The sequence below is a fragment of the Dasypus novemcinctus genome, chromosome 11 (assembly GCF_030445035.2).
Source record: "Dasypus novemcinctus isolate mDasNov1 chromosome 11, mDasNov1.1.hap2, whole genome shotgun sequence".
NCBI lineage: Eukaryota > Metazoa > Chordata > Mammalia > Cingulata > Dasypodidae > Dasypus > Dasypus novemcinctus.
In genome coordinates, this window is record NC_080683.1 from 126808893 (window position 1) to 126833785 (window position 24893).

General features: G+C 52.4%; 1 protein-coding gene across 4 annotated transcripts in view; it reads left to right on the forward strand.

The window, feature by feature from the left end:
* SASH1 (SAM and SH3 domain containing 1) overlaps positions 1–24893 on the forward strand; it is a 730341-nt gene that overhangs the window by 550662 nt on the left and 154786 nt on the right. The window contains exon 1 of one of the 4 annotated variants that reach the window (XM_058307626.1): positions 9059–9166. The exons of the other annotated variants lie outside the window; for them this stretch is intronic. Within the exon in view, the coding sequence (XP_058163609.1) occupies positions 9068–9166 (99 nt within the window). The 5' untranslated portion in view covers positions 9059–9067. Of the gene's footprint in view, positions 1–9058; positions 9167–24893 lie in introns of those variants that run through there. 4 annotated transcript variants of the gene reach the window in all.

Below are 24893 nucleotides of genomic sequence, written 5' to 3' on the forward strand. Positions count from 1 at the left end.
CGTGGCTGCGTCTCCCTCCTTCGGCTCTTCCAAAGCCAAAGCCGGGACATGCTGACGCTCTCCCGCTTGGCCCCGCCGTCCTGGGCGCCGTGGCACCTCTGTGGCCACGCTCTGACATGCTGGTGTTCTGGGTTTCTAGGTGCACTGGACTGATTAGCCGTTCCTGCTACCCCAAGAGGAACATAGGGCCCCAGCTCCGAGGGCTCTGACAAGGGCTCCGGGGAGCCTGGATGCCTCCCATCTGCTATCAGCTGTTCTGTGTTGTCTAGGAAGGTGATTTCCCTCCCCAGGGAGTCTCTGAAGACCCCCTGTGCCCGGGGGGCCCTCCAGGGAGGTGTGCACTGCAGTGCGCACTGCAGGAGGAAAACAATGGGGCTCGGGATGCAGGGAGGGCCTGGGAAAGGCCAGATGGCTTCCGGAACGAGGCGCATCCAGGCCGGAGCCACTGAAGGGAAGGGGCCCGCACGGAGGAAACCACGTGCTCGCAGGCCTCTCCACCAGGAAGCGGGGAGTCCCATCCAGCTATGGTGCGGAAATGAGAGCCGCAGCTCATCGGAGGATTCTGCAGCAGTCACGCCCCTGCTCTCCTGAGCGCTAGATCCATGCAGGCACTGCGAACAAGGTCACGCGGCAAGCAGGGAGAGTTCCATATGACTCCCCCAGCCTCCACCCTCCGTCCAGCCGCCTGTCCTTCCCTCCAGCTCCGTCCCCAGCCACGGCTTCAGTTCACGGCTCTCTGCGTCAGTTCTTAGTTGAGGAAGAAAGAATCTGCTTTAGTTTTTTTTTAACCGCCCCCCATGGCTTTTTGCATGCTGTCTGCTCTCTGTGTCTGTATTTATTTTATTTCCCCTCCCTCTTTGTGGCTTGCTTGCTGTCTACTCTCTGTGTCCATTTGCTGTGCACTCTTCTGTGTTTTTGGTTGTCTCACTTTTTTGCTGTGTCACCTTGCTGAGTCAGCTCTCCGCAGTGCCTGAGGGCCAGGCGGCACTCTGGGGCACCTGCTGGCCAGGCAGCCCTCAGCAGCGTGCGGGCGAGCCTGCCTTCAAAAGGAGGCCCTGGGACGCAAACCCAGGGCCTCATATGGTAGGCGGGAGCCCAGCTGATGGAGCCACAGCTGCTTCCCTTTAGCTTGTTTTTGAGAACAGCAATTTGAAGAGAAGCATGGATCACACACAGTTGTTGGGCAGAGGAAGAAGGGGCCCTGGGCTGGGCTTTTCGGGCATGACTGTCCAGATTGCCCGAGTCTGAGGCATTTCTCTGCATGTGGAATTTTGGGGCTAAAATCATGTTAGTCCCTTACAAACCAGGATTCCCCATCTGCAGATACACCCAGACTAGGCCAGCTAGAGCTAACCTGATGCCCCCACCACCACCAGGCAGCCCCCAGCCAGGCACCCCCAGGTCAGGCACCTCCAGGTCAGGGACCCCCAGCTGGGCCCCCCAGTCAGGGGCCTCCAGGTCAGGGACCCCCAGCTGGGCCCCCAGGTCAGGGGCCGCCAGGTCAGACACCCCCAGCCGGGTACCCCCAGGTCAGGCACCCCCAGGTCAGGGACCCCCAGCTGGGCCCCCAGGTCAGGGGCCTCCAGATCAGGGACCCCCTGCTAGGCATCACGAGGTCAGGCACCCCCAGCCAGGCACCTCCAGGTCAGGGACCCCCAGCTGGGCGCCCCCAGGTCAAGGGCCTCCAGGTCAGGGACCCCCAGGTCAGGGACCCCCAGCTGGGCCCCCAGGTCAGGGGCCGCCAGGTCAGACAACCCCAGCCAGACACCCCCAGGTCAGGGGCCGCCAGGTCAGGGACCTCCAGCTGGGCACCCCCAGGTCAGGGGCCTCCAGGTCAGGGACCTCCAGCTGGGCACCCCCAGGTCAGTGCTGGGAAGGAGTCGGGGTGGGCCCAGGGGGAGCAAAGTGGTGGCTGCCCCTGAATCTCTGCCTGCCCTAAGCCGCTGTCTCAAGCCTTTGCGCCTCCTCCAGGTCCCTTTGCCCTTCATGGTAGAATGAAGCTAAACCTGACACTCCCTGCTTAGCGCCGGCCTCCTCGCCGGCCTCCTCACTGCCACTTTCCTCATCTTATCTCAGACTCTGGGGCAGCGGTAAAGGGTGGGGCCCGTGCCACCGCCCCTGCCTCCAGCTCCGTCCCCTGCAGCCTGGAATGGCTGCCTGTCGGGGCTGCCCTGGCTAGCGTGGCCCTCAGACCCCTGGGGTGTCACGATGGAGCAGGGTCTCCCCGCCGCTGCCTTGCTCCCTGCTGGGCACCCTCTGCTGTGCGTCACGCTCCTGAGAAGCAGCTCTGCCATCGTCACGGGTGCAGACGTGTGGCAGCAGGGCTTGGGGAAGCTGCTGCAGGAAGCGCTGGAAGAGGAAAGGAGGGTGGGCATGTGAAATCTCGAGTTAAATCAGGGGAAGAAAAACCAGTTAAAAGTGTGGACTATGGGAAACGGACTTTGGCCCAGTGGTTAGGGCGTCCGTCTACCATATGGGAGGTCCGCGGTTCAAACCCCGGGCCTCCTTGACCCGTGTGGAACTGGCCATGTGCAGTGCTGATGCACGCAAGGAGTGCAGTGCCACGCAAGGGTGTCCCCTGCGTGGGGGAGCCCCCACGCGCAAGGAGTGCGCCCGTGAGGAAAAGCCGCCCAGCGTGAAATGAAAGAGCAGCCTGCCCAGGAATGGCGCCGCCCACACTTCCCGTGCCGCTGACGACAACAGAAGCGGACAAAGAAACAAGACGCAGCAAATAGACACCAAGAACAGACAACCAGGGGAGGGGGGGGAATTAAATAAATAAATAAATCTTTAAAAAAAAAAAAAAAAAAAGTGTGGACTATTTCCAAAGTAAAAAGTAGTACAAATTGAGTGACCTATCTAGAAGAAACATTTAAGAATCTGTGGCACTTTTACCCAGCCTTAAAAGATTATTCTGTCAGTTAAACATCCTCCATTTCCCCTCTTCAAATTTTATCCTGTCCTGTCCCTCATCCCTACCCCACAGTAAAAAGTAACTCTCAACTCTGGGCCAACAACTAAAAAAAAGTAATTCTCACTCAGCCTGTAAAGAATTATGAACTGTGATTAGTCTAGATTAAAACAGATTTGTATGAGTGTACCAGTGAATGACTGGCTTGTCCCTTTGCTGTTATTTAGCTATAGCCTCTTAATTTTGCATTCCAGTAGCTGTTACAGAAGGAAATAAAACTTACAACAAAAATACTTAACTGTTCGTTTTGATCACTGAAGAGTAGTTCATTTTTGAAATCCCTGTCTATGTTACTGTTGAAGAATTTTTCAGGAAATGAAGATTTGTGTTTCATCATTTTGTTCCTCTCATGTGTATTCCATTTAGATCAGGAAATTGACATTTCAACCCAAAAGACTTAGGCCAGATGTTAGTCCACTGGCTGAAAGCTGGATTTCCTGCCCCGATAGGTGACCTCTGCAAGCAAAATAGGCTTTTTCTTCATGGGAAGACAGTCCAAATGACCTCATTTCTAGAACAAGCGTCCTTTGTAAGTGTCTTTTTGCTGTTGGAACCAACATCATCTGATTTTTGAGAACATTCATTAGATAAAGGGTAGTTAGAACCTTGTTTCATTCCTAAGCCATAGGAAAAAAATGGCCCAGACGATCCACTTCTTTGCTTTTACAGTGTGTGAGCTGAGGGGAAATGGTGCCCGCTCGCCCATGTTAGCATTTCCCTGGCTCGCAGCTGGGCCAGGCCAGAGGCGCGAGCTGCGCGCCCTGCGCCGTCGAGCGCGTGCTGGTGCCCGCCCACCCCCACTGCCCTGGAATCTTCTATCCCGCCTGGAGACGCCCTGCTGGAGCTTCAGCTGTCTAAGGAGGCTCAGAGAGCTGAGATAAGGAGCCTCTGTGTGCCACAGGAAACGCCATCTGAAGGGCACGCTGCAGGGGAGGATGGGAGGCGCCGGGCTCAGCGCCCGGGAAGAGCGGGCTGCCCGCCCACGAGGGGACGGACGTCCTGAGGTCCTGAAAGCAGGTTCAAGCTGATGGGGGGTTTGAGAGTTCTCACCCCTGTCTTTTTTTTCTCTTTTTTCAGGAATAGGAATGGGCGTGCCATTCAATAGCCAGCAGCAGGATTTTAGGGCTCTAGACTCCCTGTGATCCGAATGTTGTCTCATCCACAGGGGGCGGCAGGTGGAGCACGGCAGAGGTGGTGTGGGGTTAGTGTCAGGCGGGGGCCGGCCTTCCGGAGGACCGACCTTCCCCAGTTAGTCTACATGATAAGTAAGTGCCTTTTGGTAGAGTGCAGGAGGAAAAGGGTATCACCTTGCATTGTTTTAATAAGTCAACACATTTTTCTCAGAATGTTATACGCAGCTTAGTGCAACTTGCTTTGGCGTCATAAGCAAGTATCATTGATCATAAAATAATTTTTTCTGTTTGGCAACCAAAGTATTCTGGATAGTACTTCGGTTCTAGATAAGATTGTGGCAGTTTTCTGGGTTTATGAGAATTGTGTAAGAGACAATCTTTTGACCTATGTAAATGACATTATATCATCCCAAAGAGCAGAGCAACAATTTTAACTGAAGCTTTTAAATGGATGAAAAATTAAATTCTTTTCCTCAACAACGTTTAAGCAGGCATTGTCACGACGGTGTGAAGTTCGTCAAATGCAGGGGGCTGACAAAGCAGTCTGGTTGGTGGGTGATAATCCCCGGCTGTGCATTTGAGCCTTTCCTTGTGTAATCTGGAGCTTCTTCGGCATGCGCTGGCCTCCTGTTAACACTGCTCCTCAGCCAAACCAGTCCCTGGCAGGGAGTGTGATTCCCACATGGCCTTCCTCGGGTGGGCAGGCCTCTCTGTAACCTCACCCTGATTCAGAGGCAGCTTTCCGGCTTGCTTGAACCTTCTGGAGCACACTTCCCATAGCACGCGCTCTGAGGATCGTTCCCATCTCCGTAGGCAGCCCACCCGGGATTCACGTCTTGCTAACAATGTGCACCACGGAATCGTTCGGTATCCTGCTATTTCATAATTACAAATGGCTTTAGAATCATCTAAATCGCCTGACCCTGCTATATATATAATAAAATGAGCGCAGGCCATGGCCCTGTGCCTGGTGGAATGATTCCCCAGCTGCCCCTTGGCACTCGTGTGGCCTCAGCTCTGGCACCCTGTGGGCCCTGCCGCTTTCCCACGCTCATCTCTGCTCTGCAGGTGGCTCTGACTTTACTCCTTCCCCACAGGTAAGGCTTCAGCGCTGGCCTTGGTACACCTTCAAGGCATCTTGGAAAAAATTTGTTTGGGAGTGTGACGGGGAAAACATTTTAGCATTTTAGTCTCTCCTTGAGGTTAGCTCCGAGCCCTAGTGGAATAGCTCTGGCAGGAGGGGAGAAGCAACATTCAAGGAGCATTTCAGCAGCAGGCTGTGGGGTGAAAAATGAATTGAACTGTTTATAATCTTTCAGATTCAATCTATGCTAAGGCAGAAAATGCATTCTTTTAAAAATGAAAATATTTAAATGACACTGTGTTCTGAGAACATGTGCTGATCCTATTGGCAATACATTTTAATTCCAGTACTTAGCTGTCTTCCCTCTGCAGCCAAATATCTGATGAGTTTCTGATGGGATCTCCATTTGCTTGTCTCATCACAATGACTTTTACGGGCTCGTTTTTAAACCAATCTACTGGCATAGGTTTTCAGTAAGTTGTATTTCAAAACCTCGGGTTCCCATTTGTCCCCCCAGAGGCCCGAAGTTCCTCCAGAGCAGCGGTTCTTGCACTCAGGGCCAAGCCAGCAGGTCTAGGGGCCTGGGTCTGCATTTGCAACAGGGCTGGGGCCAGGCATGCGGTCGCGGGGGGTCCTGCTGCGATGGTGCCAGGGAAGGCAGGGAGAGGACCAGGGACGCTGGGGCGGAGCCTGGCGAGGAGGGGGTGGCTGCCAGGTCTGACTCCAGGCAAGTCTGCGCCATTCCTCAGCCACCACACCCCAGGGGCAGGAACTCCACGGTGTAATCCTGAAGAGGAGGGTGAGCAAGGAACTTCTGCGTTCCTGGACATCGATGTCACCCATGGGACGGGTGGGTGCAGGCGATGGGGAAAAGGGCAGGCACTGGGCTGCCTGAGCCCTCAGACAACCTCAGGGCCAGGTAAGTAGGTGACGGTATTCTGTTTTACAGATGGGATGACTGAGGTTAAGCGAGGCTAAATCACATGCCCAATGTCATAGAAATAATTCAGAATTCAAACCCAGCTCCAGACAAGCCCACCGTGTAGACGGCACTTTCCTGGAAACAGTGCACTCCTCTTGGGCCAGTGACTCCTCACAGGCTGCAGGCAATACAGTGGCTTCTACATGTATGTGCGAACTTACAAACATTTACATATGCACGTGTGCACACATACAAACCCAATCAAAGTTTTCAAGGATCGCTGGTTGACAAAGCTGCAGTATCAATATTTACTCTCCCTGGATGCACTCTGATAGCTTTCTTTTCCTTCCTTATGATAAATGCTTATTGGGTCCACAAAACTGATTTATCAGCCAACCGTAGGCTGTACGAGTGGTTTGGAAAACCTTCTTCCTGACTCTTTGCTGTAACAGTTCCTGGGAGCTGGAAAACAAGGAGCGCTGGATCCCTGAACACTTACTGCTAAGCACCTGCTGTGCTGTCCACAGCCATGGGCAAGTGTCCTCAAGGTCCCAACGTGCGACACAGACTGTCCTTGCAGTCGTCAGGGTGTTTCCGTGGTGAGTCTCGGTAGCTGTGCTCACGGGGCTGATCATTCACGCGCGCCAAGGGCAGTTCCTCGTCTCCAGAAGGCGGAGCTCGCCAGAGCACCTCCAGAGGTTCTGTGATTCGTTTCAGGAGCCCTTTGTAAGTGGATCCCACAGCTCCAGCGCAGTGGGACAGTGATGATGACAAAGGAGGGTATGCAGAAGGGCTCCACAGGAAGTTTTGGGAAGAATGCCATTGCCTACCAGGGAAAACACTGTCTTGGCAGCACTCATTTTGACCTAAAGCAGGGCTTTTAACCAGGTGTGGTGAGCTTGAACTGAAAATCATTCCATGGGGACGTATTGGTGCAGGTGTGGTCTATTTACTAACTAACACACAGTACAGTAAAGGGACCTGTGGAATGGAAAGGGGTAAGAGTCCCTGCTCTAAAGCTTCAGAGAGGTGATGATGAATAAATTGAAGATCCTGTCCGTTTAAAAATGGCCAACAAAAATACGTGTTCCAGAAGTAGAAAAGATGATACAACAAACTAAAATTTCACACTTAAACAGACAGCAAAATCACAGGCACCAAAAATTCCAAAAACCTATATTTATCTCATTTCCTTATCCATTTACTAGGTGTATCAGGAAAATGAGCTTAAATATCTAGGGCAGATTGACTTTTAAATTTTTAATTTATTTTTTGTCCATTAATTTTAAATTTAAATTTTCAGTCCATATGGCAATTTATTTTTTAACAAATCAATTTTATTGATGCATATTAATAAAGCATAAATCTATTCAAAATGTATAAGTGGTATTAATATTTGGTATAATCATGTAGTTGTGCATTCATTTCAAAAACTCTTAGAGCATTTTCATCATTCCAATAATAATAATAAACCAACAAAAAACAAAACTCATCACCTCTCTCCATGCTGCCCCTGCTGTACCTAGATGCTATTGTTTCCATCTCTCATTTGTTTATATTTTGTGAGAAGTCACATATGCAATTTTACCCACATTTGTACTTGACATGAGGTTTCACTATTTTATACAATCCTATGTTACAGACTTACTTTTTTATGAGGTACCCAGGATTAAACCCAGGACCTTGTACATGGGAAGCAGGGAACTCAACCACCAAGCTACATCCACCCCCCCAGACCGATTTCCCCAGACCGATTTTTAAAAGTGCCAAATGTTGCCTGTGGTTTAATTATATTGAGGTGTGTATGTGCTGTTGCTAAACACTGGTGATCTTTAGATGCCACTCCTGAGGGAGGTGGCAGTTACTGTGGTCTTGCCTCAAGATGGGTGGGGATCTGGCAACTTAGACAATTTAAATGCTTTGCCCAAGTCAAGTTGGCCACTGAAAAAGCTCTTCCTCTGTAGAAGCAGCAGAGCTCTCATTTTCTTGAACAGGCTAAGAAACTGAACTTAAACTCATAATAAACTCAGCTCTAGAAAACCATATCAACCTCCTCCCCCCATCATCCCGGGAAAACGTCTTTCCCTTTCAAACAGGTTATCGTCAGGGGTTAAGTTTATACATTTAGTTACTTTTGAAGAAGAATTTTGAATCTTCCTGTGAGGGCGATTCACCATTTGCATTGATCGGCGCTCTTGGTAATCAGTGCTTTGGGATCCCAGGACATCTCTGATCCCCTCACTCTCACCGGGTGAGGGAAGGAGACGTCCCAGGAGGGGCCTCTCCCCCGAGCAAGGGCCGTCTCCGGCACCTCACCTGGGGACCCCACTCACACGGAGGCAGATTCCTGTGGTTTCCCAAGTTCATCAATCACAAAATCAAACGTGATGCGTATCGCCACGTCCTGGGGGACACTCCGGTGATTTCCAGCTGCGCTGGAGGAGATGCACCTCTACAGGACCATTTCCCTCGTAAAATGACCCACGTGCGCGCGGGCCCAGAGCGTGCACTGGGGATTGGCTACCAGCGCCGAGTGCTGAAAGCAGAACAGGGGCCCTCACACCCAGCGCGCGCCTCCGGACTGGCCGAGCCCGGGGGTGTGCGTGGCGCCGCGGACCCCGGCCCAGGCCCGGCCGGCGCGGGCGGTGGTCGAGCCCCGGCGCCCCCTCGGGGCAAAGCCGGGCGGCGGCGACCCTCGCGCCCGGGAGCCCTGGCGGCAGAGGCGGCGGGAAGACGCGCCGGCCGAGTCCCGAGGCCCCGCGCGGCTCGGCCGGCGGCGCCGCCCCCTGCCCGGCCCGCGCGCCCGGCCCGCGCGCGCCCGTCGCCGCAGGACACGCCTCCGCGGCGGCGCTCCGGCCCCGGCGCCTCGGGCGGCCTCGCCTTCCGCCCCCGGGCGCGAGCCCCTGCGCAGCGTCGGCGGCGCCGGGCGGGCCGGGCGGGCCGGGCGGGGGCGCGCCATGGAGGCCGCGGGCGCGGAGGCCGGGGCCGGCGCCGCCGGGGACCCCGGGCCGTGCGACGCCTTCTCCCGACTCTGGTCCGACGTGATGGGGATCCTGGTGAGTGGCGGGGTCCCCCGGGACGGGCGCGCCCGCCGCCGCTCGCAGCCTGGCCCCCTCCGAGGGTCGGCGCCGCTGCGGGACCCGGGACCAGCGCCCGCCCGGGCCGGCGCCGACCTGGCGACAGCCTGGAAGGCGCTCCGCGGTCAGCCTGGGCACCTGCTGGGAAGTTGGCGCGGAAAAGCTCCCCCGAAGGACGGGTGCAAGTGGGGCGCCCCGCGGGCCCGGGGCCGAGGCTGCGTCTCCATGTGCCGCCTGACCTTGGGAGGAAAACAGCCATTTCCCTGCTCGGGACCGCGGGCAGTGGCCTGGCCGCCGGGGCGGCCTCTCCCGTCTGGCTGCAGGCCGTTTGTTGTTACGGGCACCGAAGCCGTGCGGCTTGTTTTGCTCAATCTGAGCTGTCGTGGGCTTTGAAATGCCCAGAGTAGCCGAGGCGCCCGTGGATCTGGCGCGACTGAACACAGCCCCCGTGTGCAGGTGTGACGCGCCCACCTCTGGGCTTGGCACTGGGTGGACTGTGCGGGAGCGGGCCGGCCGGACGGGGGGTAGTGCGGAAACCAGGTCCGCGCCTCTTGGTGAGGGATTTTGAACTCGCCAGTTGTGGAGGCATCGTAAAAGGCTGCAGCTTTATTTACTTTAGAGCTTTTAGTTTTCTAGTGGGAGGAGGTGGAGTCTGTGGAAACTGCTCTGGTCCTGAGAGCCAGTGTGTGCTAGAGCCGGGGAGCCCACGCACGGGCTCGGGAGGTGGCTCAGCCTTCTGCGGGGTCTGCCAGGTCGTGGCCCCTATTTACACTTCCCATCCTCAGTTTTATCGTCTGAAAAATGGGGTCAAGAAGACTTGCTTTTTGGGTCTTTCGAGATTTAGCCAAGTTGGCCGTGAAGTGCTCACCACGTAGTGGGCATCCGTGACCGATGGCGCGCGCCGTGTTCCCTGCAAAGGGGAGTCTGTCTCATTCTACAGACACCCCTGGCAAACCGCTGTCGCGGCCTCCACTGACGCCCAAACTGCCCAGGGTGCCAAGGAGGGCTGGCCCAGCGTTTCTCTCTGCTCTTCCCAGTCTCTGGTATTTTAAAAATGCATGTATTTTCTTTGGATTTAGCAGCTCCTGTTTTTGCACTTTCTGCATATTAAGGATGAATATGGTCCTTCACTGAAATTCCAGAAAAACCGCTGAATGTTTGCAAGTTAGGCAGATTGTTTTTTAAGTTGGCGCATCTTTTTATTTCTCCTTAGATCCCACTCTGTTAATTTTCCGTGTCTGGGAACGTGGGTTTGGTGACGTCACGTTCCGCCCCTCAGCAGGTGTGGGCTGGGCTGGAAATGAGGACTCGGCTGTTCTGGGGGTTTGGCAGGTGGCGCTTTCTGAGGATTTGCTTTCTTCCCACAGATTCTGCCGCTGTGGGGTCAATTTTGCAGTGTTCTTTGGCTGACTTAAAAGAGGGGGTGGGGCTGGAGAAGCTCAGACTTGTGACTCAAAGGGAAGATGGAGGAGAAAAAAAATGCTAATATGTTTTTATAGAGGTAGTATGGCATGGACTGGGAAGAATGCAAGGCATGTCCCAGACAGGTTATGCCCACTTAGGTTTCCCATCCTTTACAGCCTGGTTTTCTTTTGGGGTAAACATGGTGCGCTTATGCTTAGATTTGGCGTCCCCTGCTTTGTTCGTGCCTGTAGGGAGACCCCAGTTAAAAGGGGGGACTTGCCTTCTGTTGGGAAGCCAGCCATAGGCCAAGGCTTTGGAAGAAAATGCATCTTTGGAGGAATATTTCAAGACACAAAGCCGGCAATTGACCTCCCCGTGTTACTAAACAAACAGTACTGTCCTTCACTTTGTGTTTAAAGTGTGGGCCTTTGCATGGTCTCTGCCTAGTCCAGGTGGGTGAGTGACTGACGGCCCCTGCCGTGCTAGTGGCACTGCCGGTCGCCTCAGGTCCACTAATGCCATGCTTTTGGTATATGAGGTTAAATGTCCTTCGACAGATTGTTTTTCACTCCTGACTTGAGGGAACTTAGCCAGAGGCCCTCCTGCAGCTTCAGGCACAGCTCCTTCCAGAGTGCAAATGAAGCCTCCTGTACCTCCAGGTAAAAAGGCCTCCGAGGAAGGAGCCGGGGAGGTGGCCCCTTGCCGCCAGGGCAGGGTGGACCCGCCAGGGCAGGGTGGGCCTGGGTGTGGGTCAGGTGGAGCCCAGAAGGAGTCACCCCAATACCCAGGGCTGCTCCTCAGGACACACCTTGCATCACAGACTGCTCTTTTCCAGAAGAAATGGCCCTGTCCTGTACGGTATGAAAAGGCTGAGCAGAGCTAGTTCATAAGAAATGCATGCGAAGGAGCAAATAGCGGAAGAAGGAAAAGGGTCCAGGGTGTCTGAGTGCTATTGAAAAAAGAGGAAAAACCTGTGCGGGTCCAAAAGGGGAGCCAGGCTGCAGGCGGCCCTGTGGGCCTGAGCCCCCTGCCCTGGGGTGCGTTTGGAGGAGACGGTCATTGGGCAGCCCTCGCCCTTCCGCTGACGCGTGTGGGTAAATTGTAAAATGCTCCTGAGTTCTCCTGAGAGTCCTGCAGCCTGGCTCTGCCACCTTTCACTGTGACACGCTGAGGCTCTGCTGGGAAGTGTGAGTTAAAATCCTGTGGGAGCTGGCGCTTATCTGCAGACACAGCCTTCCCTTTTGGGGAGTGGAGGGAAGAGGAGGAGCTAAAGAGCAGGACTTACTGAGGTTTTCCTTAATTTTCTAGGACTCATTACCCATTGTAAACGCTGATGGGCCCCCACCTCCAGGTTCCCAGGACCCCTGAGGGGGCCCAGCTTGCAGGTTGCCCCTTGCCGCTCCCTGCTGACTGGCAGCTGCTCTTGCTGGCAGGATGGCTGCTCCGCGGCACCTCCCCTCTTCCCGGATCTGTCCTGTTCCACGATTTACACCCCTTTCCTGGCAGTGCTCCCCGAAGGCCCATTGTGTGGAGCCTCCTGCTCCCTCCTGGCCGTTTCGGCCCTCGGCGCGGCTCTGTTCAGCTGTCTTGCTGTTTACTCCAGTCCGTTCTTATTTTATTTTTGTAGCCACCCATTCCGTTGTTTTGGCCGAGTGTGGGGAGGGCAGATGCCAGCCAGGTCCTGGGGCTTTTAAGCTGCTTACCCTGGAGAGCCTTGCCTTGGGCTGCCGGTTGAGCAGGCTGGGGTCAGCCCACTTCAGACATCCTGACTTCCTCAGCATTTCTCGTTCCTCGTAGCCGGTGGGAGCCTCTTGGCTCCCATGAGGAGTCGCGGTGATGGTGCAAAGGGCTAAATGGGAGGGGGGCAATTGAGGGGCGCAGCGTGTAATGGGGGTGAGTGGGAACCGCAGCCCAGCCACCCCGAGTTCTTCCTTTCACAGTGCTGCTCAGGTCACCGAGTCTCCTGCCCAGTGCAGAGCAGTGCAGTCTCTCTTCTCTCGGCGCCTCCCGGTTCTGGGTCTGGTTCTGCCTTCCTACCCATCCCCCCTCCCCCCCCCCCCCCCCCGGCTCCACTTGCTTTAGGGGGGTGTTTCTCTCCAGTTGTGAAGGTAGATGGAGCCACTTGGGCAGGGGGCAGCAGAGGAGGGGCGCTTCTAAGGAGGCCCCCTTCTTAGATTCTCTCAGCAGAAACCCCCACTTCACGGCCGAGGAGGCTGCACCCTCTAAATAGGTGGGGGGCCGGGACAGAGGAGCTGCGGTTTGGTCCACGTGGTGTTTCCCTGAAATTAACCCCCCTTGCAGTTTCGGGGCTCACCTGAACTCGTCTCTTGGGACGTGGTGAGCTAAGCATTGGCAGCCCGTGCCCGGGGTTCCAGAAAGGCCTGCTTTGGCTGGGCCTGCCCCCCTCAGCGAGCTGCCCCTGAGTGTGGTGGGACACGGGGTCTGCCCCGGAAGCACTGTGGCTGTGGCTCTGGCAGGTGGCCCAGGCATGCAGAGGCTCCCGGTGCCCCAGTCAGAGTGGAGGAGCCACTGCAGGTTTGTAACCTGGTGGGCAAGGCGACAGGCAGCCTCCGCCAGCTGAGGCGCGATAGGAGGAAGGAGCTCCCTACCCAGACCAGAGAGAAGCTGAGTGACAGGCCTCGTGTTTGGGGCGTGTCCACACAGCCTCCTGAGGCCAGCAGTTTACCCCGCAGCAGTCTAGCATTGCTGCACAGCTTTCTCCTGACAGTTCTTTTTTTTTCTTCTTTTGTTGATGCCGAATGCATGTAGAATGTTTTATAAGTCTATATAATTCCTTTCTTCTTTCCTTATTAGAGAAGTTATGGGTTTGCAGAACAATCACGCATAAAATACAGGATTCCCTATACCACCCTATTATTAACACCTTGATGGGTGTGGAACTAATGTTACAATTGATGAAAGCACTTTTTTATAATTGTACCATTAACTATAGTCCATGGTTTAACTGCGTAGTATAGAACCACGGATTTTTAAAAGAAAGTTTTATTCTGTTACTACATATACACCCAACATTTCTTCTTTTAATCATACTCAGATGCACTCCTCAGTGCTGCTCTGTCACAATGTGGTGTCACCGCCCCCCATTACCAAAACCTTTCTATCACCCCAAACAGAAACTTCAAATGAAGCATTAACTCTCCAGTGCTTGCCCCACCCTGTCCCCTGGTAACCTGTGCTCTAGAGTCTAACTCTGAGTTCACTCCTGTTGTAGCATATAGCAGGAATTCATTTCCTTTTATGGCTGAATAATATTCCCTTGTGTGTATATTTTTGTTTGTCCGTTTGCCAGACAGTTGAGTTGCTTCCATCTTTTGGGAATTGTGAATAATGCTGCTGTGAACATCAGTGTGCAAATATCTGTTCTAGGCCCTGCTTTCAATTCTTTGGGGTATATACCTAGAAGTAGAATTGCCGGGCCTTATGGTAATTCTGTACTTAACTTTCTGAGGAACCACCAAACTGTGTTCCAGAGCAGCTGCACCATTTTATTCCCACCAGTAATGAACGAGTATTCCTGTTTTTTTACACCCTTTCCAAGACTTGTTATTTTCTGCTTTTTAAACAGAAGCCATTCCTACTGAGTGTGAAATGGTATCTCATTGTGGTTTTGATTTCTGTTTTTCTAATGGCTAATGTACATTTTTCCGAGTGCTTTTTGGCCATTTGATAACATCTTTGGAGATACCCAAGTTTTTTGCCTATTTTATAACTGAGTTGTCTTTTTGCTGTTGAGTTGTAGGATTTCTCTATGTATTCTGGATATCAACTCCTATTTAGTATTGGATAGATGGTTTCCAAATATCTCCTGTTCTGTAGGTTGTCTTTCAACTTTCTTGATGAAGTCCTTTGATGTATGAAAATTTTTAACTTTGACGAAGTCCCATTTATTATTTTAACTTTGATGAAGTCCTATTTATGGTGTAAAGTCTAAGAAACCATATCCCAACACAAGGTCCTAAAGATGCTTCTGTATGTTTTCTTCTAGGAGACTTATGGCTTTGGTTGTTATATTTAGGTCTTTGATCCATTTTGAATTATATTTTGTTTGTGGTTTGCATTTTTTCATGCTTTTGCAAGTGGAGATCCAGTTTTCCCAGCATTATTTGTAGAAGAGACTACTCTTTCCCTGTTGAGTGGACTTGACAGTCTTGTAAATCACTTGGCCTTAGACGTGAGGATTGATTTTGGAGCTCTCAGTTTGATTCCATTGGTCTATATTCTAACCTTATGATGGTACCATGCTGTTTGTAGCTTTTTATTAAGTTTTTAAAATAAGGAAGTGTGAGTCCTCTGACTTTGTTCTTTTTCAAAATGTTTTTTTTTCTTTCTTTTTTTGCTATTTTGGGTCCCTTGCTGTGGCAGTTTGATATTATTTGTGAATTCTAAAACCCAAGAGATGTTGATTATATTTGTGGACTGGTCCGTTCCTCTGGGTGTGATACCCTTTGATTGTATTAGATTCAGCCGAGACAACTGATTAACATATGTTAAGATTAGGGCTTGATTCCATGACATCATTAGGGCGTGCAGGGTTCAGTCCTCACCCCCTTGGTGGGCAGACACACAGAAAAAGACAAGATAGAGCAAGAGGGACAGCTCATTAGACTCAGAGAAGATACCCAGAGGATCCTGCAGCCTGGGAAGAGAGACGACCCTGATAGTCTACAGCTAACCTTGTGAAGAGACCAGAGCAGCTGAACCTGGAGAGAAATGGGCCCCAGAAAGAGAGAAGACCCTTATGCCAGCCTGCAGCTGAGATTGGAAGAAGCTGGGATGACAGAACCTTAAGAGGGAGAGGAAGGCTGAACCCTGGCAGACATCACCCTCCATCTTGCATCAATACACAGCAACAGACTTCAGGTGAGAAACTACCTGTTATGGTACCTTGAGCTTGGAAGAAGCTGGGACCCATGGAGCCTTAAGAGGAAGAGGAAGGCTGAACCCTCACAGACATCGCCCACCATCTTGTTTCAACATGTGGCCAATGACTTTGGGTGGTCCTCTTATGGTACCTGAGTTGACCTCTTTAGGGCCTGGTAACTGTAAGCTTCTGCCCTGAATAAATACCTTTTATAAAAGCCAAAAGATTTCTGGTACTTTGCATCAGCACCCCTTTGGATGACTAATACATTTGCATTTCCATATATAGTTTAAGATCAGCTTGTCAATTTTTGCGAAGAAGTCATCTGGGATTTTGATAGGGATTGCATTTGAATATATATATATTGCTTTGGGTAGAAGTCATCAGGCTTCATAAGTACTTTATTCCAATCCATGAGCATGGAATGTCTTTACATTTATTTAGGTCTTTGATTTCTCTCAACTATGTTTTGCATAGTTTCCATGTACAGGTCCTTTGCATCCTAGTTATTTGATTCTTTCAGTTGCTATTATAGATTTTTTTTTCTTAAGACTATGAGAATTAACCAAATCTTCAGTCTAATTTCAAGGTAAATGCATTTTTGTTGACTGCATGGAATTTTTCTTTTTCAAATGGAAAGCCTATTTATTTATTAATTTTCTTCTAGTAATGAAACCTGAAGACAGGGGGCTGTTCCTCCTTAGTGCTTGTGCTCGCTGTCTGCCTGGTGCCTCTTCTGTCCGTTGCATTTCACTGGGAAACACTAATTCTTTATGAAGAAAGACATCTTGTCCCTCTTCTTGCATGTCAGTTTGCAGAGAGACTGGGTGTCAAGGCCTTTTGGTACCTCTGGGACTGGGAAGACCAGACTTGAGAAAGGTGCCTTTTCTGAAGACGTCTCCTGTTCCTTTCCCTGAGGTGGCTGGTGGAGACATGAGCACATCTTGCGTTGGAATTTTTAGTACATGCTGTTCAGGTGATTGCACCATGTGGGCAGTTTGTCCAGAGAGACATTGCAGACTCAGTTCACAGTGTACTTCAGTGCTTTGTCCACTATTCAGCCAGTGTGGCTTTGTGCTTTCTCCTGGCATGCAGACAACGTGGAATTAAATGGGAAATAAGATGCATAATAGGAATCAGGTAATTTTAGCTAAAAATGCTGCTGAAAAGCAGAATAAAAATTCTTTGGTGTGAATTCCGAGCTACTTTCAAACTTTATTAGACACCCCTGACTCTGTTGGTTTCATTATTTTTGCTAAGCCTTGCTATCGGCCATCAAGTTTTTTTCACGAGAGCTAAAGAAAATGTTTATACCCTTTTTTTGGTGCGCTTTAAAAAATATAGTGTTTCATTATTAAGTTATTTTTAGAAGAAAGGAATATTCTAGTTCAAGAATAAGCATCTTTGCTATAGGCTTATATTCTTTTTTTCAGAGAACTTAAAAAATTGACATAAAATAAATGAACAATTTTGCACATTTCCTTGTGTTACTATGTCTCAAACTTGATTTTTTTGGAAAATGTCTAATTTTAAAAAAGAAAAACCAAATAGTTAAAAGTGTACTTCTAAGTCAAAACCTTTAGAAACAAAAAATAATTACCAGGGAGTGGGTATAGCTCAGCGGTTGAGTGCCTGCTTCGTATTTATGAGGTCCTGGGTTCACTTGTCAGTGCCTCCTAAAAAAAAATTAAAAAAATAATTGTCCTCTGTAGTAGTTTGATATTATTGATGAATTCCAAAAAGAAATATTGGATTATGTTTGTAGACTGATCTTCTCTCTGGGCATATTAGATTATATTGGATTCATATGTTTACTTGATTAAGTGGTTATGTAAACCTCTTGTGCCAGTAGGGCGTTGAGTCTCCACCATTTGGTGGCTGGGACTCACAAATAAAAGAAGTGACAAAGAACAGAGTTGGAGGGTTTTTGATGTTGGAGTTTTGATATTGGAGTTTGACGCTGAAGTCTTAAGCTGGAGCCCCAGGAAATAAGCCCACAGAGGAAAGAGAAGCAAGACCCTGGAAGGGAGGAACCCAGGAAGCCTGAACCCTCACAGACGTTGGCAGCCATCTTGCTCCAACATGTGAAAATAGGCTTTGGTGAGGGAAGTAACTTACACTTTATGGCCTGGTATATGTAAGCTCCTACCCCAAATAAATACCCTTAATAAAAACCAATTAATTTCTGGTATTTTGCATCAGTACCCTTTTGGCTGACTAATATACCATCTCTTAAAATATGGAAGGTAGTATAGTAGAGTAGTTCAAACTGGGATCCAATATTAGGGGACCTAGTGGGTACTTAATGTGCCTCAGTTTCCTCATCTGTGGAAGGAGAGGATAGCCACTCTGTTACCCAGTTCTCCTGAAGACTGATGGAATTCCTAGAGCTGAGTGTGGGCTAAGGTTAGTGCTTCTAAATGTTAGTCATTTTAAGTGTTGAACCTTCTTTAATTAAAATGTGAATTAGTCTCCCTTCACCTTCATCTTAAATGGAGGCTTAATCTGATTCCAAATTTAGGATTAATCTTAAATATTGATTTAACTTAGTTGCCTTTTTTTATACAGATTTAAATATAAATGCATGGGAAGTGGATGTGGCTCAAGTGACTGAGCTCCCACCTACCACATGGGAGGTCCTGGGTTGGGTTCCTGGTGCCTCCTGGAGAAGACGAGCAAGACTGTGAGCTGGTGCGATGGGCTGGTGCGGCGAGCTGATGCAGCAAGATGATGCAACAGGGAGACACAAAGAGGAAACACAATAAGAGAGACAGCAAAAGCAGGGAGTGGACATGGCTCAAGTGATTGAGCGCCTCTCTCCCACATGGGAGGTCCCAGGTTTGGTTCCCAGTTCCTCCTAAAGAGAAGACGAGCAGACACAGAGTGCACATAGCAAATGGACACAGCAGACAATGGAGGGGAATAAAAAAACATAAAACTTTAAAAAATGCCTAAATTTCTTCAAGGTTTTAACCTTCAGGTGACATGTTAGGAAGTACATGTAAAAATATTCTGTATATTCGAGAAAGACTATATGAATGCTCTTCTATAGTCAGAAGACAAGATCTTTGAGTTTAATTAGGAGTCTGCAGTCTCCAGTGAAGAATTTGTCAAGGCGTCATGGTGGCAGCCCTGCCAGAGCCCAGAGGGCTTGATGGCTCTTTTCAGTGTGAATTTGGCAGAAAGTGGCATTCAGTGAGCATTAAGGAAGAATCCTAAGCCTGTAATAAATACACTTGCCACTTATTTATCATTTTATTTTTGGGTATCTTTACTGTGCACCTCAAGAAAACATAAAGGATTTTGAAACCTTTGGGAAAGTCTGGGAAGATAAAACATTTCATTTTTAGAGCACCGCTGTTCAATCCTTTCTAAGAACGGAAGCACTAGATGGCCCCGCTGGCACCCTGTCTGGGAAGTCTCCTTTGAGCCTCCTAGTGCTGATGCATGGCCTTGACTAGGATGTACAAACCTGAGGCTCAGGGTGAGCATTTAAGTAAACAGGTGCCACCTGATTCCTAAGTGATACATGGGGGTGGGGTGGGGCAGGGGACGGGGCTGAAGCCTTAGCAAAGAACTGCCACTTTTTCAGCAGAAGTGAATGTCCAGTGTCCTGTATCAAAGAACACTGGGCTCTTCAGTGGCCACATACCCCAGATTTGTGTCTTTATATATCAAGTTGCCTTCCACGGCGGGAAAAGGGGGAGCAGAGAGAGCTCACATGTTCCGTCAGCAGCAGGTGCTTCTTAGCAGCGCCTGCCTCACTGTCTGGGTGCACGATCACACGTGTGCCTTGGTGCGTTCTCCACGAGCGTTGATGGCCTAAGACCCCCCCAGCTTCCAGAAACCCCCTCTAGCTCTTAAGGAATTTAAGGTTCCTGGGTCACTTTGAAACGTGACTGTGTTTCATCGCCTGTATTTCAAGAACCTTAATCCAGCAACTGCTGATGGATTTTGGCCTCTATACATTTTAGGCTTCCGGGTTCATCTGTTTAATCTGTGAAATGTAAAATTCTGAGGTTATGTTCCTGCCAGTGCCCTCAGAAGTGGACTGGCCCACATGGATGCTTTGAGAGGGGTTTGGGTAAAAGCCAGAAGTCAGCAGTAGCTGCTTTTCCAGGTCCCACCTGGATGCTGGGCCTCGAGTGCCACAATGGGGAAGGCGGCCAGTAGGGCCTGGTGGGGTCCCGTGGGCAGAAGGTATGGGCACCTGGCATCTGTCTGGCTCCAGCAAGCTGAGAACAGCCTATTCAGGAGGCCCCGTCCATGCTGCTAGGAAAGACAGTGTCCTGTTGACCAAAAAGCTGTTCACGACGCAGAGCAGTATGGTTTTATAATATGAGATTGGCTTTTGTAAAAGTCAAGATCGTAAGGCACATTAACCTGGTGTTTGTGTACCTGCAGACCTACCTGTGAGCAGGTTTGAGGATGTTCCATTCTTGTCTTTACATATAAACAAGAAAATCTAGCACAAGACTTGCCCACGGGCTCTGGGTTCCAGAGGGCCAGCCAAAGCAGGACCGTTTGAGTCCTGGATTGCTCCTCAGGTCAAGATAAGGACTGAATAGTGCAGTGTAGTTGCTAGGAGCTTGGTCAGGCTCCCAGTGTCTTTTTGGTAGAAAATGACTTAGCAAAATGGATGGGTCCGGGGCAGTGTGCTGGATTAAACCAGCTTCATCAGTGCAGAGGAAAGCACGCTGGTGCTTTTGGCAAAACTGGGTGGCGCCCAGCCCGCCACCACCTCTCCTTTGCTTGCGTGTAAGCCGCTCTTCCTTGGTCCTTGGTTCTTTGGCTTCTGGCTTTCAGAGGCTGTGCCTGCTCATCCACTGTCCTTCATGGGTGTTTGACTCTGGACAAGTAAGCTGTGTTCCTTTCCTTAACGTAGGGGAGTGTGCAGGGAGAACTAAGTCTCTTCTACCAGCCACAGCAATTCAGCCGTCAGCACGTTTTTGGAGGACCCGCCCAGTCTGCAATCCTCGAAGCTGGCTCGGGATAGAACAAAGAACACCTGCAGTTAACTGCCCAGCCAGCCACCTTGATGATTTTCCCCCAAGGAGTGTGTTTGCAGGTTATGTTTTTGTGTGATTAGATATTCCTCATTGAAACTTGACAGCCACAGACGTGCTCATGAAGCCTTTTGAGCTGGACTGCTGTGGGCAGAGGCAGGGCCTGGCACTTGGACAGCAGGGACACAGAGGAACAGCCGGGCTTGCGGGCAGCACTGCGCCAAGCTCTTCCCACGCGAGGTCAAGTCCTCCTGACAGCCTGGTGCTTTGTCATCGCCCCCTATCTACAGGGAGCAGCTGTGGGTTGTCGGAGGAGGAGGCAAGTGCAGAGAGCAGCTTCTCCAGCTTTCATGCCTTGCACAGGCGCCTGCCTTGACCTGCAGGGAAGGGGCTTGAGAAGACGGATGAGCAGCGAGCTCAGAGCCCTCTGCGGCCTGTGGAGCCTGCTCAGCCTGGGAGTGGGGGCTCCACCAGAGATGGGCCACAGGTACCCCCACAGCTAGATAGGAGGGTGGAGTGAAGGACCAGTGAAGGGAGGAAGTTGCAGAGCTTCCCAGCTCCCCGCCAATAGGCCTGAGCCCTGCTGTGGCCCTCCCGCCGCCCTCTTGTTGGTCCTATGGTGTTTTCCAGGCAGGGACAGGGACCCTGGGCTGGCGAGTGGATGGAGGTGTCTGTGCTTGGTGTGGACTTGCCTTCCCCACCCCTCCCAGCCACCCCGACCCCTGAGAGAAGGTGGAGGAAGGCTCCACCTTGATTCTCCTGGGGGAGGGGAGCCAGGGGAGCTGGGAGGGGGAAAGCTGCTGGCTGAAGCTTCCCGCTGCTCCCCTGTGGGCTCGCCCTCCCAACCCAGCCCTCCTTCCAACCCAGCCACAGGGAGAGGAACCGCTATGCCCAGGGGCTGCTTTAGAGTGTGGGCGGAGCAGGCAGCCCCACACCCCTGCGTGCACCACCGCAAGTCTTCCAGGGTCCTTGAATGCGCTGGTGTCTGGTGATAGTGCAGGGTTTGGGGGTCAAAAGTTGTTGACTGTATCCAAGGGTCAGGAACGCCGGCAGGAGAGGACGGGGAGAAAATGGATTCTACACCGCACATTCTAAAACCTGTGGGCCCTTCTGGAAAAGTCCAGACCCCTGAAAAAGTTAACTTTATTCCCTGCGTTCACTCAGAATATATGCTTTCAGAGAAATGTCTCCGTAAAGTACAACGAAAGTGGACACTTAGGAACTTGCTCACCACTTTCACCACCTTTTTACTGGGGCCTCTTGGGCCAGACCTGCCTACGAAGATGCTGCTGGTTCTCCTGAGAGGACGTGAGGAGGCAGGCCCTGCCCTGCACGGCCCTGCCGAGGGGTCCTGAGATGGGTGGGAAGACACGCCGTTTTGGGGAGGCCCGGGCTATGCCGAGGTCGGAGGTCGGCAGCTGTGTGGGGCACAAGGTCTCGGAGTGCCTGGAGGGACACCTGCGGTGGAAGAGGGGCTCATTTGCCCCGAAGCTTTGTCTGGACCTGGCGGGGGCACTGAGCACGGCCAGGGTTTAGGTTTGGGCCTGCACTTTGTCATTTGTAAAGTTAAAAGGAAATAGGGCCTCCGTGTAGGGCTTTCTTCCGAGTTACGTTCCTGTTCTCCTGTCTCATCGTCTTCATTGTGGTTCTGATGGATTCTGGAAGTAAGTTTAAAAAACTAACTTTAAACGTAATACCCACTCAATCCGCTGCTTTCCTGTGATTTCTGAGAGCACCTGGCCAATTGGGAAAGACTGTCAATTCTCTGTGTGCCTGTCCCGTAATGCGTGGCCGCCTGACACCTCCTAAACAAGGTGCATTTCCTGGCTGCCCTCTGCTCCCTTGGTTGCTGCTGGCCATTTGCCCTGTACAGGGGCCCTCAGTGGCTAGCACCGTCCTGGCTGGGAGATGCCGGGGCCACCTGGGGCTGCAGGCCGGCGTCAGGACGTGCACACGACATCCACGGAAGGGAGAGGTTTTTTCTGTGGCATCTCTAGTTGATTTAAGCATAACACTCGTGCTGTTTCTGGTACGTGAAAATATGAGTCCACGTAATGTTTAAATGAAGCTGTGTGTTTACAAGCTCAGTCAGACTTAGCCTGAAAATCTGTGGTTCCTCTGTGTGACCGTTCCTATGGCTGAAGCACTTGTGGAGGCATCTCAGGGCTTTAAGAAGCTTAGACTATTAGTTCTCTAATTTTGCCACATAGGAATGATAGCTGGGATTACCGAGTGCCAGGCCCCTTGCGGTTCCTCTCCTAAACTTCACGGCAGTCCTGCCCCGTGCTGCCTGCTCCAGCCTTGTCCTGCCCTGTCCTGACCCGACGCTGCCTGGTACTGGCCTGATGCTGCCCGGTGCTGCCCCAATGCTGCCCGGTGCTGGCCCAGTGCTGCCTGGTGCCGGCCCAGTGCTGCCCAGCACTGCCCTGTCCCGACCTGGTGCTGCTTGGTGCTTGCCAGGTGCTGAGCCCATGCTGACCTGGTGCTGCCCTGTCCTGACCTGGCTCTGCCCGGTGTGGCCCTTTGGTGCCCGGTGCTACCTGGTGCTCGCCTGGTGCTGGCTCATACTGCCCGGTGCTGCCCAATTCTGGCCCCATGCTACCTGGTGCTGGCCCAGTGCTGCCTGGAGCTGCCTGGTGCTGGCCCAGTGCTGCCTGATGCTGCCCGGTGCTGCCTGGTACTGGCCTGGTATTGGCTAAGTGCTGCCTGGTCCTGGCCCAGTGCTGCCCAGTGCTGGCCTGATGCTGGCCGGTGCTGCCTGGTCCTGGCCCGATGCTGCCTGGTGCTGCCCAGTGCTGGCCTGATGCTACCTGGTACTGCCCTGTCCGGTCCTGACCCCATGCTGCCTGGTGCTGGCCTGGTCCTGGCCCAATGCTGCCCGGTCCTGGCCCAGTGCTGCCTGGTGCTGCCCAGTGCTGGCCTGATGTAGCCTGGTACTGCCCTGTCCGGTCCTGGCCCAGTGCTGCCTGGTGCTGGCCCGGTGCTGACCCAATGCTGCCTGGTGCTGGCCTGGTGTTGGCCCAATGCTGCCTGGTGCTGGCTGGTGTTGGCCCAGTGCTGACCGGTCCTGGCCCAATGCTGCCCGGTGCTGGCCTGGTGCTGGCCCAGTGCTGCCTGGTGCTGGCCTGGTGTTGGCCTGATGCTACCTGGTACTGCCCTGTCCTGACCTCGTGCTGGCCTGGTGCTGCCCAGCGCTGTCTGGTCCTGGCCCAATGCTGTCTGGCACTGCCTGGTGCTGCCTGGTGCTGTGCGGCACTCGGCTGCATGGAGAGCTGCCTCTCTGTGTTCCTGCCCCAGGTGAGGGGTGGGCAGCGAACTGGGCAGACCGAAGGGGTGGGGATGGCTCTCCACACTGGAGCGTAGGAGTGAGAGTCCAGCCCTTGGAGCTGGACGTTGCGGCCTGGCCCACATTTGTCTGCCTTGTGTGGAGAGTGAGATGCGTTTCTGTTGGCGCTTCACTTCTGACCTCCCTCCGGTCCACCTGCAACCTGGGCGCGGGCCGGCCTTGCGTTGTTTTTCCAAGGCCAGCCCGGTGTGCAGAGCCATAGAACAAAACAAGCTGCTGCAGAACCCTGCAGGATTTCCTCAGGAAGCTTGGGGCGGGAGGCAGGTCTGACCAGGACAAGAGATCCAGGGGCTGGGCAGGTCTGACCAGGACAAGAGATCCAGGGGCTGGGCAGTGGCCGGGCCAGTGTGTCCTGGGCATGGCCTTCCCACCATGCACTCGGGCCGTGCCCTTCCCCAGGCCCCTCCACTGCCCCTGGCCCTGCCCCCTTAACCAGGGCCTCGGCCCGCGCTGGCCGGGCCTGCAGAGCTGGGGTGAAGATGGGGTGAGTGCTTGGCTCAGAGGCTCCAGGGCCTCACTGCGGTGGGTCAGCGCTCTGGCCTTGGCCTGCAGCGGGTCCCCGAGGTTGTCCGGTCTGCTGAGAGGAGGCCACAGGGAGAACTGGAGCTTGGACACGGTGCCTGTTGGACCCGGCCCGGCACCAGGCATGCGCTTTCTCCTGGTGGTGGAGAGGCTGGTCAGCTGTGCCGTGCAGCCCAAGAGCATCTGGCACACCACAGTTCATTTTAAAACACAGTGGGCGAGGGGGCTTGCTGTGCAAGTTCTCGGGAGATGGCTTTATGACCTAAGTGAGCAGTAAGGTGAGTGGAGTTCGTCCCATGCCAATCTTGGAAGTTGCAGTTCTGGGGTGAGGAAGTGGGCTGGCAGTGTTGAACCCACATCTGCCTCTCAGACATGGCCGGGACCTGCAGTGTCCATCAGCACTTGTGGCACGTTAGTGAAACCTACATCCAGCCTTACACGCTTTAAGTGAAAGAGCGGGAGAGTTCCTGGCACACAGATGGGAGTGTCAGCCTCTTCCCTAACTGATCCTCCTGCCCTGCAGCATGTCCACCCATGCATGAAGCA